Source organism: Carcharhinus amblyrhynchos, chromosome 10, assembly GCF_965287045.1.
Source record: "Carcharhinus amblyrhynchos chromosome 10, sCarAmb.v2.hapA, whole genome shotgun sequence".
Classification (NCBI taxonomy): domain Eukaryota; kingdom Metazoa; phylum Chordata; class Chondrichthyes; order Carcharhiniformes; family Carcharhinidae; genus Carcharhinus; species Carcharhinus amblyrhynchos.
This window is the reverse complement of record NC_137333.1, coordinates 84768942-84787609: the sequence shown is the minus strand read 5'-3', so window position 1 is coordinate 84787609 and position 18668 is coordinate 84768942. Positions and strand designations below refer to the sequence as shown.

General features: G+C 39.8%; 1 protein-coding gene across 1 annotated transcript in view; it reads right to left on the bottom strand.

The window, feature by feature from the left end:
• Positions 1 to 360: 360 nt before the first annotated feature.
• The window catches only part of cog6 (component of oligomeric golgi complex 6), a 124095-nt gene continuing 105787 nt past the window's right edge, over positions 361 to 18668 (bottom strand). The window contains exons 15-19 of the mRNA XM_080197500.1: positions 15281 to 15448; positions 10930 to 11037; positions 10781 to 10834; positions 4506 to 4585; positions 361 to 1349 (exon numbers count right to left, since the gene is read on the bottom strand). Of these exons, the coding sequence (XP_080053626.1) occupies positions 1202 to 1349; positions 4506 to 4585; positions 10781 to 10834; positions 10930 to 11037; positions 15281 to 15448 (558 nt within the window). The 3' untranslated portion in view covers positions 361 to 1201. The remainder of the gene's footprint in view (positions 1350 to 4505; positions 4586 to 10780; positions 10835 to 10929; positions 11038 to 15280; positions 15449 to 18668) is intronic.

Here is an 18668-nt window from a genome sequence, read left to right as displayed (position 1 = left end):
AGACAATTAATTGCCATGTATACAAATAACGGGTATTTTATCTAGACTTACCAGCTGGATTAAATGGTTTTCCTATTTCTTATCTATGCCAAACACCCAATCCCACCCTCCTCATCCACCCCTGCTGCAACTACCACAGAGCACCCCCAACCATACTCCCACCCTCCTCCACAGAGAGCCTGCCACCTTTCCTTCCTCTTTCTTAGGGAAAAGTAGAAATGAAGTCACTAATCCTGACATTCAAACCACTGCATCCATTTCATTCTGAAATAAATTGGTAATATAAACATGCGAAGTAGTGTTATGATCTTTAAACTATTGTTTGAGGTTGTGAACAAACTTGACAGGGTAAATACTGAATGTATTTGTTTAACCAAAATTTTAATTTAACATTTAAGGCAAATTCTTACCATATACTATCCCATCATCTAATGCAATGCATTATATACAAAATAATTCTGCAATTTCAAATCCTGGAAATAACCATTTGAACAAAAACATCGTGCCGTCTTTTACTCAAGATATATTTCTGTCCTTTCTAAATCACTTTTAAACAGGAGATTTGAGAGATGCATATCATCTACAAAGTGGCCAAATCATGTGCATGTAAAGGATGACTTCTGGTGGAAAATATAGCCATTTCTTCTTCTGATTTCCTTTTGTTTCATCAGATTCGTTATAGATTCCAATGAATTTGCAAGCAATTCCTCCTCCCTTTTTAGGCAATGAAGTATCTTGCATTCGATTGAAGTTTGTAGCTGTATAGTTTTAACATCTCACTTTGCTTGAAACCCAATAAAACAGCAAGTGTGGACTATACACTTGCTATTTTAGAATGGAAGCAAAGTTGCAGCAAGACAACGAAATGCCATCTACAAACAACTGCATGGTTTTATAGGCATAAATGTTTCCAGTCCCACAGCTATCTGCATTAGGCAGGAATATGGTGCAAAGCAGGATTTAGTATAAACTGCACCAGTTGCACAGAAATCAGAAAAGGTTTCCCTCCAAATACATGATACTGTTTTGAAAATCAGATCATGATTAAATCCATACTCTCCTGTGATATGAAGACATTGATGGTAGCTGGATACTGATCGCAAATACAGAAAGGAAACATGCTATCAAAATCCAAGGTAAATTTAGATAGATTATAGAGAGAAAACAAAACAGTGATTGGCATGGATTAATCCTGTTGGAATTAGGATAGCAAAGTCTGCACTTGTTGTGGAGATCTTTGCAGGATTGTTGCTGGTTCCTTGTACTCATTGGTTGGATTCATAACTGCTGTGTAGATGTTGCTGTAGGCGCCACACACCAGCTCTGTGGATCGCTTGAAAATTTTTTCCCTGCAAGTTAGAGCAGAAATGGTCAAAAATGGAAATCTTAGAGTATGAACAGATTATAGGCATATGTACAATTGTGCCAGCAACTACATACATTCTAATATGTTTGTTTTTGGAGGATTGGTTTTACTAAGTGAGCCAGCAATTTAATAGTCCAAGTCCCATAAAAACGTAAGAAATATGAGGAGTACACCATATCGAACCTGCTACGCAATTCAATGCGATCATGGCTGATCTTGGGATTCAACTCCATTTTCGGGTCCATTTTCCCCATATCCCTTAATTCTCTGACAGTCCAAAACTGCAGGTCAACCTTAAATGTATTCAACGATGAAGCATCTATAAATCCCGTTGTGGAGATTTCCAAAGATTCACAACACTTTGAGTGAAATAATATTTTTACACATCTATATGAAATGATCAACCCTTTATCCTGAATCAATTTTAAATTGTTCCAATCCATGGAAACAAGTGTCCAGCCTATCAAGCCCCTTCAGAATTCTGATCTCCTTTCATTCTTCTAAACGTCAAAGAATATAAAACCAATTTACTCAGCCTCTCATCATAGGACAGCCTCCATATCTCACGGGCCAATCTAGCGAACCTTTACTGCACCACCTCAAATACAAGTAAATCCTTTCTTAAATGTAGAAACCAAATCTGCACACAGTATTCCAAATGCAGTCTTACCAGAACCCGATGGTACTCTGTAGCAAGACTTCATTATTCTTGTACTCCAACCTCCTTACAATGAAGGCCTACATGTAATTTGTCTTCCTAATTGCATGCTAACTGTGTTTTCTTTTTCTCTTTGAACATTAACACTTACAAGTTTCTCACCTGTGCAAAAATATTTAGCATTTTAATTCTTAGCATCAAAGTGAATAACTTCACACTTCCTTACATTATACTCCACCTGCTACCTTAGATCATAGAATAGATCACAGAATCCCTACAGTGTAGAAGGAGGCCATTTGGCCAATCGAGACTGCACTGACAACAATCCCATCCCAGACCCTATCCCCACAAATTTACCTCACTAATCCCTTTAACCTACACATTCCCTGACACTAAGGGGCAATTCAGCATGGCCAATCAACCTAACCCGCATATCTTTGGACTGTGGAAGGAAACTGGAGCACCCGGAGGAAATCCGCGCAGGCATGGGGAGAATGTGCAAACTCTACACAGACAGTGACCCAAGCCGGGAATTGAACTGGGTCCTGGGAGCTGTGAGGCAGCAGTGCTAACCACTGCCACCCATTCTTGTTTCTCATTCACCTATCCAGTCAACACCTTTTTACATCCTCTTTGTGTCCTTCCTGAAACTTACCTTTCCACCTAGCTTGGTATCATCAGCATACTTAGATTACAAGCAACTGAGCTTCCAGCGCTTGTCCTTGTGGCACTCCATTACTGCCTGCCTTCCAACTTGAAATTGCCCTGTTTATGCCCATTGTCCATTTTTTATCTGCTAACCAACTGTCTATCCATACTAACATATTACCCCCAACTCTCTAGAGCCCTATTTTACTGATTAACATTTGTGTGCCACCTTATCAAATGCCTTCTGGAAATCCAGATATACAATATCTACTGGTTCCCCTTTATCTACATGACTACTTACACGCTCAAGAACTCTAATAAAATTATTGATTAATCATACTAGGCTTTTCTAAGTATATTGCTAAGACATCCTTAAAAATAGATTCCAGGATTTTTCCAACAACTGATGCTAGACTAACTGGCCCATAACTCATTTTTCTCTCTTCTTTCTTGAAAAGCTGTGCAACATTTGCCAAGTTTCAGTCTAGTGGGAATTGTTCCAAAATCTCAGGAATTTTGGAAGATGTTAGCACATCCACTATTTTTTTTTGAGAACCCTAAATTGTAGGCCATCAGGTTCTGTGGGTCTGTCAGCTTTTAATCCCTTAAGTTTCTCCAATACTGTGTCTCTGCTGACATTAACTTCCCCAATTTCCTCACATTTTAGCCCCTAGGTTATTGTTTATTTTTGGTGTGGAATTTGTGCCTTGTACTGTTAAAATAGACACCAAATATTTTTCAATGACTCCATTATTTCCTCATTCTCCATGATAATTTCTCGTTTTGCATTTAAGAGACCAATGTTTACTTTAGCTACTCTCTTCCTTTTTATATACTTATAAAAGTTTCTATATTCTGTTTTCTCTATTCCTGGTTAGTTTACTCATGTTCCATTTTTTCACTTTTTATCAACTTTTTGGAGGCCTTTTGCTGGACTGTAGAACACTCCCAATCCTCAGACTTGCCACTGTTTTTTGCAACATTGTGAACTACTTCTTTTAATCTGATAGTATCCTTAACTCTCCTAGTGAGCTACGGATACCTCTTGCTGAGTTTTTTGGGGGGATCACTGGCAAGGATGCAAAATCAGGAAATGTGATTCTCTCTAGAGAGATCATGTTTCATGATTTTCCCTGCCTTTTGCCCTCGAAGTGATGAGCTTCACACTCACAAAGGCTGGGGTCCTTATATAAATACATTTTAATGTATTTAAATATCATAACTAGGCCCCCACTATGTGAACCTCCCCCTTACTAAATATTAATACCTTTACGCGGTGAGGTTCATAACAGGTTTGGTCAAATGAGGGAGAGTCGAGAGGATTTAAAAACCACATAAGCTGCAAGCTGAACCTCAGTCACACAGAGAAAGCTATGTGCAAATGACAGGTTTTGATTAAAGTAAGCCAAGATAAGAGTCAAGGACTATATAATTGAATGTGTGCAGCTGCAGTTCATGTCTGCCCATTTGAACGAGGAACAATGGAAAGGGAGGTTGAGATACTATTGGTCAGAAATATAGCTATCACGTCTCGAGGATATAAAATGCACAAGATTTTTGTTTATGATATGGAATATGCCTGTTCAAAATACTTGTCTATTTTCCACCTTCAGATTCTGGTTGACCTCTTGTGTATTTCCAGCATGTTCTGTTTTTAGTTCAGATTTGCAGTACTGTTTCTTTTTTGTACCCTTATCAATATTATAACAGTGTAAGTGGACTGTTTTTCACTTGGGTTTTACATTTGCATTCCCCACAAAAAGACTGAAATATAGTGGCAGGAGTACGAATACATTTTCAAAGTGTTGCTGCGAATCTTTCACGTATACTCACTTTAGTGTTCCACTCAAAATGAAATTCAGTTGTGGCATTAAAAGGCTATCTGGAGAGGAGAGATAACGATCAAACTGGACCTACAAAACACAGTCAATCAATTCAATTAGTCATAGATATTCAGAAGTTTGCACTGATAATCTCCAACAATGTAAAATTACCAAAGTTTCACAATAACTGTGGTAAAGGATTGAATTTTCTTAATTTGGCTAGATTGCTGGAAAGTCAATTATTTACATCAATACTGATTTCATTACATCAGAAATAACATGTGAAAATAAATCTCGATGAAAGAGAATTTTGTGCATTGATAATTTGGTTGTGCTGTCATAGGCACAATATAGTCTCGTACTGCGCTATTGTCATTTTACGAATCAAAGAGTATAACCCAATTTATTCAGCCTCTCATCAGAGGACACCCGTATTGCACAGACTAATCTGGTGAACCTTCACCTCACCACCTCCAATGCAAGTAAATTCTTTCCTAAATGTGGAAACCATATACACAGACAGTATTCTAAATGCAATTTCACTAAAACCCTGTGGTACATCTGTAGCAAGGCCTCTTTATTCTTGTACTCTAACCTCCTTACAATGAAGGCCAACATGCCATTTGACATGTGAGGGGTGTCAGAAGTGGGAAATTACATTCTTCCAGTTTAAGCCATTCAATGCCAATATCAATGAGCTCCAACTCAATTACAGCTCCTATCCCAGATGTAGTGTCAATATTATAATTTCCTAGAGCAGCTACTGTGATTGCCTCGGATTGTGATTGGTATAGTTGTGAATTGTGGCTGTGGTACTGAGAATATTCAAAATTATTGGACTTGGGACTCTTAAACCAGTAGAGAGAGAGAGAAAGAGAGATGATTATTTCAATAGTCTCTTCCATGCAACTAGTTGCAGAGACACTCAAGGCTTTCTAGAAAATATGTCCAAAAAATTGCTATGTCTTCCAAATCTCTGGAAGGCTCAAATATTCTAGCACAACTCTCCCAGACATACCCATCTGATGATGATCCTATCATCTTTTGCTCACTGCAATAATGCACTCATTGTTAGCTCTTCAAATTAACAATGATAAAGGGGCTGGTAGGTAATTTGGGTCTCTTTTTTTCTAATTAAGAACTGAATAAGGTTCACTCTTATCTTGACTTTTTCCAACTTTACTAGCTCTATCAAGAAACTAAATACTTGAAATATCTTTTTTTTAAGTAGGGCTGCACGATGGCACAGTGGTTAGCACTGATGCCTCACAGTGTCAGAAACCTGGATTCCATTCCTGACTTGGGTCACTGTTTATGTGGAGTTTGCATGTTCTCCCGGTGTCTGAATGGGTTTCCTCCGGGTGCTCCGGTTTCCTCCCACAGTCCAAAAGCTGTGCTGGTGAGCTGCATTGGCCATGCTAAATTCTCCCTCAGTGCACCTGAACAGGTGCCAGAGTGTGGCAACTACAGGATTTTCACAATAACTTCATTGCAGTGTTAATGCAAGCCTACTTGTGACACTAATAAATAAAATTTAAGAACGTTAAAACTCCTTGTTATTGTCTTCTCGTATAGCAAATTACACAGTTGCTTACATGCTATTTATTTTCTCTTGTACAATCTAGTTCTGCAGTCAAGCAACATAGATGTGATTTTATGATGTTAATAGAATTCAAACCTTTGCATGAGTTTACCTTACTGGTGTTTGCTTTACAGCACGTTCTGGAAGTAAGGTGAGACTAAACTTGTTTTAATGAACGCACACTTGCAAAATTCAAGTCAAATGTTGCACAGGTAGATGTCCTTTCCAAAAACACAACCAAGGCCAGTCTTGAGCTGGGCTTCTGCTATTTGCAAATCTATAACATGTATTTTGTTGAATTTTAAACTCCCTATGTACATTAAGTACTTAAGGGGAAGTATTGGCCAATGAAGCATTTAGCAATCCTCAACTTAAATTACAACAATTATGATTTAAGGAAAAATAAGCAAGGTGATTTCAGTGCTAATATGGGCTCCAAACTCTGGCCTTTATTGCTTTTCAATAATGGAAGGACAAGTAAATAGAACATGCCACAGTTGAACTGGAATCAGAAGTTGGGATAGTTCGTGCAGGGACTGTCTTTGGTATCCTTATTTAAGAAGCTCTGCAAAGCACCTGGCTCATTCCGGTTTCAAACAAAGGTCCCAAAAATGTAATGAGAATGTCCAACTCCTCTGTCACCTAGTGCAAGGAGCCCACTTTGGCTAACGCTAAATAAGTCAAATCTACATGAAAAAAATGTCTGCGTATTCCCAAACTTGAGAACTAATTAAAAGGGCAACATAACCCATTCAGTGACTATGCATGTAAATAGATAACCCCGTTAAGTAAACACATTAAAAGAATGAGTGACCTTATTTAACTCAGATTTCCCCTCAGTGTTTTGGTGTTGACATGCTGGAATTCCAGCAGAGACGTCAGGAAGGAAGTGGCCTCATATGGCACAACACAGTTGCTGCAGCCATTTCCTCTCCACAATGACTAGACAAGTACACTCAGTGAAATCAGGTTAGATTTTTGATAGCTGTGAGAATAAAAAACATACTTTACACGTTCTTAAGTGATAATATTGGACTTCATAAAATATTAAAACAGTGTTTTACACAGAGAGTGGTTGATTAACATTGCTCGTTGTGCAGTAAATAGAGTGGGATAGATGGGTAATGACTTGTGTTACAGTAAAATTTGTTGCCACTATACAGCACGAAGGAAACACATTTTAGACATAACAGAGATACAGTGACCTGGCTCACAGGATCATTCCCTTTTCATTTTTTCTTGCTCAGTTTTCCGGTAATTTATTTTTGGGCGGGGAATGCTTTGTAGCTGAACCACTCTCAGGAAATTACAAAAAAAACCCCTAAATTTTGAGGGAGAGAATAACTGTTCAGTGGAAGTCAAAGAGTTATCTGCTTCAGTTACAAAGTGACTTGTCAAGTGAAAAGGAAGGTGACCAATTCTGAATACATTTAGAGACATGTTTCTGTTCAGATACCATACACTGGGATTCATCAGTATCTCACAGGATCAACTGGCAAGTCAAATCATAGTACCTTTACCACTGCTCCTGAACACATTCCTGCACGATTTTGTAAGACAGGTGTTGTTGTGCCAAAATTCCAATTTTATCCCCGTAACCCTATCTGTCTGAAAGGATTTAAAACTGAGCCAGCACATAATTAACACATCTGCCTATCTAAAATATGTGTAATGCGGTTTTTATTCAATATGTGTCACACTGTTTCTCTGATAATCCTACACTGAACCTTTGGACCCACGAGAACCTCAGCCTTGGCTCAGTGGTAGAAGTCTTGCCTCTCAGTCAGATAACTGGAACTCAAAAGTTGACCCCAAACACATGATTTAGGTTGACATTTCAGTGCAATTCTGAGAGTGGGCTGCAGTGTCCGAGGTGCCTTTTTTCAGATGAGACCTTAATCTCAAGCCCCATCTGCCCTCTCAGATAAATATAAAAGCTTCCATTGTATTACCCAATGAACAGCAGGGGAGTATTATCTCTCAATTATTATTAATATTAAAAGAACAATTATTATCATTATGTTATAACTCAACACCATCCATAAAGCAGACTATCTGACAATTATTCCCCCGACTGTTTGTCAGACCTTGTTGCAGATTGTCTTCCATGTTTCTTTACATTAGCCATGATGTGGAGATGCCGGTCGTTGGACTAGGGTAAACACAGCAAGAAGTCTCACAACACCAGATTGAAGTCCAACAGGTTTATTTGGTAGCAAAGTCACTAGCTTTCAGAGCGTTGCTCTTTCATCAGGTAAGAAGCAGTTCTGTTCACAAACAGGGCATATAAAGACACAAACTCAATTTACAAAATAATGGATGGAATACGACTCTCTACAGCTAATCAATTCTTAAAAGGTGCAGACTGTGAGTGGAGAAAGCTCAGTAACTCTGCGTTGTTGTGTGACGACACACGACAACATACAACGCAGCAGTCACTGAGCAGAGGCTAATAGCCAAGTTCCGCACACATGAGGACGGTCTCAACCGGGATCTTGGGTTCATGTTGGGCTTGCAAAATCTCACTAACTGCCCTGCCTGGAGACAATTCACACCTCTTTAACCTGTGCTTAACCCTCTCTTCACTCACATTGTGTGTATCTTTAAGACTTGATTACCTGTAAAGACTCGCATTCCAATCATTATTTTGTAAATTGAGTTTGTGTCTTTATTTGCCCTGTTTGTGAACTGAAATCCCACTCACCTGATGAAGGAGCAGTGCTTCGAAAGTAGTGGCTTGTGCTACCAAATAAACCTGTTGGACTTTAATCTGGTGTTGTGAGACTTCTTACTGTCTTTACGTTAGAACAGTGCTCACCCTTCATGATAGTTAATTGGCTGCACAATGTTTTGGGATGTTCTGAGATGTGAAAAATTTATGTAAATGCAAATTCTTCAATTATTATGTTGAAATCTATTCTGAAAATTCCATTGAAACGTTAATCAATTAAAAAATGTAGGACTTACTTAAAAAGTGACTTTGACAAACTTTGTACTTACTTCTAAGTATTCAAACTATTAAACTTGAAAACTGACAAGACAATGATTAATAATATTTATCTCCTTGAGGTATTATTTTACTTGTCCTACGTGGTGACATGAAACATAATCCAAATTAACTGTACTAGACTATGTTCAGAAATTTCAACAAGGAAACAGAATAGTATCTGCACAGTAAGGTTTAAAAGTTACAGTTAATTCTTCCCATTAGGGCTAACTGAACTTAGTTTCACTCATCTATTTTGTCCAAATGTTTTTTTTTGGAATATTTTCACAAAAATTGTGCTGCAGCCCTGTGTTGATCGAGAAGAGATGCAGGAGGAGGGTAGCTGTGAAATGCAACAGAGTAGGATTGAATTATGGTTGAATATTCTGGACTTTCACTTATTTACCTTTGGAATGCGAGAGTCACAAGTAAGGCTTATATTAACGCTGCAACGAAGTTACTGTGAAATTCCCTGAGTTGCCACACTCCGGCGCCAGTTTGGATCAATGCACCTAACCAGCAGTCTTTCAAACTGTGGGAGGAAATCGGAGCACCCAAGGGAAACCCATGCAGACATGGGGAGAACGTGCAAACACCACACAGACCCAAGCCAGGAATCAAATCTGGGTCCCTGGTGCTGTGAGGCAGCAATGCTAACCACTGTGCTGCCCTGCAAAGAAAAGCAAACAGAGAAGGACAAAGAAAAGAGTCATGAAGCTGTAGATTGTACATTATTTGCCTTCATAGCGAGGGGGATTGAATATAAAAGTAGGGAGGTCTTGCTGCGGCTATATAGGGCATTGGTGAGGCCGCAGCTGGAGTACTGTGTGCAGTTTTGGGCGCCGCATTTACGCAAGGATATTTTGGCCTTGGAGGGAGTGAAGAGGAGGTTTACTAGGCTGATGGCAGAGTTGAGGGGGTTGAGCTATGAGGAGAGGCTGAATAAACTAGGCTTGTACTCGTTAGAGTTTAGAAGAATGAGGGGAGATCTCATTGAGATGTATAAGATGATGAATGGGATGGATAGGATAGAGGTGGAGAGACTCTTCCCGCTCAGAAAGGATAGTAGGACCAGGGGGCACAGCCTCAAGATAAAGGGGGGGCGGTTTAGAACGGAGTTGAGGAGGAACTTCTTCACTCAAAGGGTGGTGAATCTCTGGAATTCTCTGCCCGTTGAAGTGGTGGAGGCTACCTCTCTAAATATTTTTAAGATGCGGGTTGATGGGTTTTTGATAAGCAAGGGGATTAAGGGTTATGGGGAGAGGGCGGGAATGTGGAACTGAGCCACGACAGATCAGCCATGATCTTATTGAATGGCGGGGCAGGCTCGAAGGGCTGGATGGCCTACTCCTGCTCCTATTTCTTTTGTTCTTATGTAGGAATGGGCTTGATGAGCTGAACAGTCTTTTCTTCCATGCATTCTGAAGTCAAATTCTTTTCACAAATGCAATCAATATCTTATCAACATATGGAATATCACATAGTGCATCAACCTTTAGTTAACAATCTTCAAGGAAATAATATCGCTAATCTGCACAACAAAAAGGGATCCATTCCAAGGTCAGAACGGATTGAAGTTTCTGAATTGAGACAAATTATAGTTGCCTTGCAAATATGATGGAAAGACATCTCTGTGACAAACATGTGTTGTGGAATGTTGCACTATTCTATTGCTCATCAACAATTGCAAATATATTTTTTTGAACTTCATACTTACCATGGCAGCTTTCAGTGACCCTCCATCCATGTTAGGAAGATTGGATAAAGGACCCTAGCACACAGGACAAAGTGGAAGTTTAGAAATGCAACATGTACAACTGCCCTGGTTTGGCGTAAATTGGAGTAGTCAACTGCATGGGTACTTACCTGCTCTGGTTTGTGTTGTTGCACACTGTTGTAAATGTAACTTAATCCTGCCCTGGTTAATACAAACGAAGCCTGTTCGTTTATTAAAGTATCTAAATGAGCTTCAATCTGCAGAAAGAAATGAAGAACATGTAAACACATTTTTAATAACAGCTAGAATCTCCTTCACTGAGTATGAAGAATAAAGCCTATGGATTGTCAAGATGTTGATCCGACTTGCATTCCATGATCATATCAGTTAAATACTTTTCAGATCATGTTATGGGAGCAGTCCATGCATGCCCTCAAAACAGCTCCATTCAATAGCAGAGAATGTCCTGATTTGAACTGTGAAGTCTGAGCACACTCAAGTTCACAGCAGTTTTTTGCCAAATCCTCAGCTAACCGAAAACTTCAAGGCACACACTGATTGCATTTGTTACACAAATTAGTCAAATGATTCAGATGAGAAAATACATTAATTTCTTCTGAAAAGGATACTCAATTAAAATAAGTACACTTTCTACCAATTAGGGGCTCTTCTAATTAGGTACATATGTGTCTGCTGTGATTCAATTGGTAGCATCTTCACTAATGGGTCAGAATGTTATGGATTCAGGTTCCATTTGAGCTCAGAACTCAAAAGTGACACTCAAGAGAGGATGTGCTGCATTGTCAGAGTTGCCTTCTCCCATATGAGATGTAAAACTGAGATCCCGTCTACCTTCTCAGGTAGATATAAATGATCTCATGGCACCATTCTGAAGAGGGGCAAGAGAATTATGCCTGGAGTCCTGGCCAACACTTAACTCAGCATTACAAAAAGAGGTTATTTGGTCATTATCACATTGCTGTTTTGGGAGGTTGCTGAATGCAAACTGGCTGCTGTTTCCTACAAAACAACAGCAACTACACTTCAAAAGAAATTCAATTGTTGTAAAGCACTTTGGGGTCCCCTGTTATTGTGAAAAGTGCAATAGAAATTCCAGTCTATAGCCTACCAGGGAAAAGGCTAATTCAAACCTGGCAATGTTTTTACTGGTCACAAGTAGGCTTATATTCACACTGTAATAAAGTTACTGTGAAAATCTCCTAGTCACCACACTCCATCACCTGTTTAGGTACACTGAGGTTGAATTTAGTATGGACAATGCACCTAACCTGCACATTTTTGGACCGGAGGAGGAAACCGGAGCATCCAGAGGAAACCCACGCAGACATAGGGAAAATGTGCAAACTCCGCACAGACAATGGCCCAAGCTGGGATCCCGGGTGCTGTGAAGCAGTAGTGTTAACCACTGTGTCACCCCAATGTGTAAACAGACAGGATTAATGACTTCATTGTAAAGGATCTTCTAGCTAAGGACGATCACCGTATGATAAAATATCACATTCGGTTTGGAGGTGAGAAACTAGCATATTAAACTTAACTAAAGGCAACTACAGAGTTGATTATTGTGAACTGGGAAAATAGGTTAATAGGTAAGATGATAGAGATGTGGCAGACATTTAAGAAGATATTTTCTCACTCTCAACAAAGATATATTCTTTAATAAAGGAAGACCCTGCAAGAAATAGGCACCATCCGTGGCTAACTAACAAAGTTGAAAATGGCATCAAATTGACAAAGTGTGTGTGATGTTGCAAAGATTAGAGGTAGTCCAGAAGATTTAGGAACCAACAAAAGGAAAGTTTTAGGAACCGGCAAAGGAGAATTGAAAATAAAAGAGGGAAACATTGGAGCATTGGAGAAAACTAGCAGAGAAATTTAAAATAGATGGCAAAAGATTCTACAAGTGTATAAAAAGGAAAAGAGCGACAAACGTGAGCACTGGTTCCTTATGTTGGATTGGAAAACCACAAATGTAACACCACTAATCAAGAAAGGAGGGGGGCAGAAAGCAAGAAAGCTATTGGTCAGGTACTCTAACATCTGAGAGTCTAACATGTTAGAGTACCTGACCAATAGCTTTCTTTGCCTTTGGGATCATGGTAAAATACGTTATTAAGGAGGTAATTACAGGACATTTAGAAAATCATAATACAATCAGACAGAATCAACATAGTTTTATGAAATTAAGTCGTATTTGACCAGTTATTAGGATTACCAAAAGGCATTTGATAAAGTGCGACATGAAGTGCTGCTGCTGAAAGCATGACTCATTATGTTGAGGATGATATCTTAGCATGGATACAAGTTGCATATTTAACAAGAAACAAGAGCCAGCGTAAATGAGTCATTTTCAGATTGGCAAGCTGTAACTAGCAGAGCTCCACATGGATAAGTGTTGGGGCTCTACTATTTATTTTCTATATTAATGACTTCGATGAAGGAACAGAACATATTATAGTCAAATTTGCTGAGGGTACAAAGATAGACTGGAAAGCAAGTTGTGAAGAGAATATAAAGAATCTGCAAAGGAATATGGGTAGGTTAAGTGAGTGGGCAAAAAAATTGGTAGCTGGAATATTACTTGAGTAAATTTGAGGCTGTCCACTTTGGTAGGAAGAATTGAAAAGCAGAAACTACAGACCGCTGCAGTACAGATGGATCTGGGTGTTCTCGTATATAAATTACAAAATGTTAGCAATCAGGTACCACAAGTAATTAGGAAAATTGGGGATTAGATAATTAGCAAAAGTCATTCTACAACTGTATGAGGTATTGGTGAAACCATACCTGGAATACTGTTTACGGTTTTGGTCTCCTTACTTAACGAAGGATATACTTGCATTCGAAACAATTTAGAGAAAGTTTCCTAGTTTACTAATTCCTGGGACAACAGGATTCTCTTGTGAGAAAAGGTTAAGCAGGTTGAGCCCATACTCACTGCAGTTTAGAATAATGAGAGATGACCTTATTGAAACATTAAGATTTTGAGGGGACTTGACAGGGTAGATGCTAAGAGGATGTTTCCTTGAGTGGGGGAAGCCAGAACTAGGGGCCGCAGTTTCAAAATAAGAGGTCTTGCAATTGAGAAGGAATTTCTTCTCTCAAAACGTCATCCCTCTTTGGAGTTCGCTTCTACAGGAAGAAGTGGAGATTGGGTCATTGAATATATTCAAGGCTGAGTTAGACAGATTTTTAATTTACAAAAGTCAAGTGTTATGGGGGGACAAGCAGGAGTTAGGGCCACAATCAGTTCAGCCATGATCATATGAAATGGCAGAGCAGGCCAAAAGGCCTTGATTGGCCAAAAGGCTGACATGGGTGCCTATTTCTTATTACCTTAAGTTCTTCTTTCTATCATAATATTTTTGAGACAAATACTAGTACAATGGGCAAAAGGGGGAAATGTGTGGATGCTATCTCTAGGTGCCTACCAAATGCATGTGCTGAAACATTTGGATTTAATTACAACAAGGCAAAAATAGAAGTGTAATGCTTTGGAAGAGCAAATCTTCAGATAATGAGAATAGTATCGAAGATCTGGTCAAAAATTTCAAGGAAACATTTACTGATGCATAAAATAAGTGGAAATGTACAACCTTATGCAGAATAAAAGTAAGGTTGGGACCAGGGAAGTAACTGGATGAGTAAATTATTAACAATGTAAAGCTAGTTAATGGGGGGATAACTAAGCATAGTAATTATTTCTGTAAATAACACACAAGAGAGGAAGGAACAAAACTGGCTCATGAAAGTGAGCCCAGTCTTTGCTACTCTGGGACACCCACTTTTCACAGCTGTGATTTCTCCATCAACCTTCAAACTACCATGCTGAAGACTTCCCTGGTCCAATTCTTGGGGTGTTTGATGCCCCACAGGTCAAAGTTTAAATGAAAACAGGATCTCAAAATCATGGGGGCCTCTTCCATACCAGATACGGGTTAACCAGCCTGAAAGTCAAAACCAATTGCATCTTTGGTTTAGATACTATGAGGAGCCCTGAATAGCTTTGGAAAATTAGGCTGATTTCAAAAGTCTGAGAGTTTTGATTGTATGAGTAGATTTCTATAAGATAGTTGCACATCAGCTTCTCAAAGAAAGCAAAATGTGGAATTTCTGGTGAAGTAGTTACCTGTGCTGAAAACTGAAAAGAAAGCAGGGAGAAATGATGTGGGGAAATATTGTTGCAAAGAAGCAACAGGTGGAATTTCAAAGGGCCTTATGAGAAAGATACATCATGGAAATATGAAATAAAGACAGAAAATGCATGACCTGAAAATCTGGTTAATTAACTTCCGAGAAGAAAATAATAATTGATGCTTGAAGCTTTGGACATGATGTTGTGTGCAGGCTTACTACATTGTTGGTTGCAATTTTAAATGCAATTCCCTAATATAGGTTAGCCTAAAAAGACACATCTAGCAGAACTAAAATCTCTTCTAATTACAGTTCTCTTTCACATGTGAGCACTGAGAAACATACCTGAAACTGAAGCATTTCAAGCCGCTTATCAGTAAATTCAAAGAGGGACAAAGTTGTCTTCATCATGTAGAGAGAGTTTACCATGTAGGTTGCCATGTCTGCGGTGTCAAGGTTACTTGCAGATACTGTGCACAACTGTAATAGTGGGTCCATTATGCAGGAAAGCACCTGTAGTAGAAAGTAAAATACTTTAACACATTTGCTTACATGAACAGCTCACATGCTGTTCTACATCTTCCCAAAGTCTTCACAGAGTTGACTTTTCACTGTTCCTGTTCTCTGTGAATGCACAACTCTAAACCCTAAATTCATTTGTAACCATTCATTTGTCGACCTTTGTTTGCATGCAACATGCCCTCCATCACAGCTTTTTGCCTTTATTTGCATTGATTTTTAAATTCTTAGCTAGAGCAGGCACCAGGGGCTGATTGCTTCTCAATGGAAATGGAAAGAAACTACTCCTCCCAAAGGATTGTGAATCTGTGGAATTCACTACCCCAAAGTGCTGTGGATGCTGGGACAGTAAGTAAATTTAAGGAGCAGAGTTTTAATTGGTAATGAGTTGAAGGGTTATGGGAAGATGGCAGGGAAATGGGGTGAGGAGCATATCAGCCATGATCGAATGGTGGAGCAGACTCAATGGGCTGAATGGCCTAATTCTGTTCCTATGTCTTATGAATTTACGACTCAATGTAAGTGAGAGAAGCAGAATCGCTGTGACTCGCTTTCTAACAAGTAGTTTGACAGTGGAGGGGATCTGGGAGTAGCACAGTGGCCCACTCCATGAAATTACTGTAGACCCAATGAATAAATAAACCGTGGGAAACTATAAAATAATTGAACAGAAAGTAGGCTTAAAACTGCTTGCCTGCTATGATTCAACTCCATAGCTTTTACATTTCGTTTTCTAACCTACATTTAGTTCAAGCTTTTAAATTTGGAGTTGCATACAACAGTGAGTAGAAAACAAACTGTCTCAGGTCTTAAAGCAGTCAGCAAATGAAAATAAACACAAATCGCTAAAAATAAAACTGCTGAACCAGAGAGAAACGACTTTAAGCTAAAAGTAATATAATACTTGATTAACAACATTTTTTATTGCTTGCAATAAGATGAAAACTTGAGGCTTTGGACTAGATTTTCCTATGGCTTGGAAAAGCCTGATCTGTATGCTTCACTGCATTACGAAAGGCACACCCAACCCATGTGTTACTTTGCTGAGGATTCTTGTCTTTTCACACAGGGGTCAAGGTTGCAGTACATTTTGTGATCTGCAGTGGAATGCATAAGGAATGCCAAATGTGAAGGTGCCAGTTGGAAGAATTGCCTCAGTTCTTCAAAACAGCAGACCAACTCCCAATTTTTATAGATTGTCTAAATTTCACCCCTCTTCATCCTCATCCGTCCACCACTCTCACAGTATAGTAATAGGGATGATTTACTGCAATTATATAGAGTGTTGGTGAGGCCACACTCCATATCTGAGGAAGGATGTCCTTGCTATAAAGGGAGTGTAGCGAAGATTTACCAAGCTGATTTCTGGGATTTCAGGTATGTCATATGAGCAGAGATTAAATTGGTTCAGATTGTATTTATTGGAGCTTAGAAGAGTGAGAGGGGATCTCATAGAAACTTATAAAATTCTAACAGAGTTAGACAGGGTAAATTCAGAAGGAATGTTCCTGTCCAGAACTAGGTCATAGTTTGAGGATAAGGGTAAACCTTTCATAAGTGAGGTGAGGATAAAGTTCTTCACCCACAGGGTAGTGAATGGGCGGAATTCGCTACCACAGAAAGTAGTTGAGGCCAAAATATTGTGTGATTTCAAAAAAAAGGTAGACAGCTCCCGAGGCTAAAGGGATATGGGGAAGAAAGCGAGATCAGGACATTGAATTTGATGATCAGCCATGATCAAAATGAATGGTGGTGTAGGCTCAAAGGGCTGAATGGCCTATTCCTGCTTCTATTTTCTATGAGTTCCTGTCAATCAATGAAAGAAACGGGGGGGGGAGATTTTTTTCAATTATCAAAAGTTGCTTTTTCAAACAGCCAGAGCTGTCAAATCAATTTAAGTCATACAATACATGTCAATAGAGATTGACAGTATCTTTTAATATATTTTTAAAAAATACATTATGACTTTTTCTGCACTGAAGAAAGTACTGCAATGCATGTTTACAGTCATACAATGGTAGTCAATGTAATAGTCAACTACTCTTTGCAGAACAGATCTCTATGATGAATCACTGCATTAAAAACACATCTATAATACATTTGTCTACATTAACAGGAATGAAATGGAAATGGTCAAAAACTTCAAGTTTCTAGGTATGTAGATCACCAACAACCTGTCCTAGTCTCTCCATGCCAACGTTATAGTTAAGAAACCCTACCAATTGCTCTACTTTCTCAGGAGGCTAAGGAAATTTAGCATGTCCGCTAGAACTCTCACCAATTTTTACAGATGCACCATAGGGAGCAGTTTTTCCAGATGAGTCACAGCTTGGTATGGTTCTTGCTCCGACCAAGATCTCAAGAAACTACAAAGCATTTTGAACATAGTCTAGTCCATCACGCAAACAAGCCTCCCATCCATCAACTCTGTCTACACTCCCCACTGCCTCAGAAAAGCAACGTGCACCCCGTTCATAGGGGGATATTTTACCATTTTCATTTTAAGTGCTGAATCTGGGCGCAATTCGGATCCGAATTGTAAACCTGTTCTCAGGCACCCCCATACGAACTCAGCCTGAAAAAAAAACGCGAGTCCGAATCGCGCTGTGGGCAGGACTTATTGCACTCGAAACGCTGCTGCTCTGATTGGAGCCTTCAACTGTGCATGCACAGTTAAAAAAAAATTTGAAAAAATGCTTCCCATCACATTGCACCCAGGCTGCAAAAAGTGGTTAATGCAGCCCGGGAGCAATGGCCCCCACAGGTATCGCCCCACCCCCACAACATAGCTGTCCCCTTATCCACCCACCCACCCCAGACCGATCGTGACCCCCTGCCTCCCTTTGCCCCCACTGAGTGCCCGCAGAGTGGCAGTGGGCCTCCTCTACTGCTTGGCCCTCACCACCACCACCCCCCTGCCCCCACCGGAGAATGGCCTGGCCCTCCTCCTCCTCCATCCAGAGAACGACCTGCCTCCCTCCTCCCTTCTCGCACCACAGAAATATCTAGCCTCGCTCCCCTCCCCCCACCCCCACCAGAGAGCGATCTGGCCTCCCTCCTTCTCCACTCTGCCCACCAGAGAATGATCAGACCCTCTCTCCCCCTCCCCCCCGTCACCAAAGAACAATCTGGCCTCCCTCTCCTTCCCTCTCACCAGAGAACCATCTGCCTCCCCCCACCAGAGAATTATTGGGCCTCCTCCTCTCCCCCCACA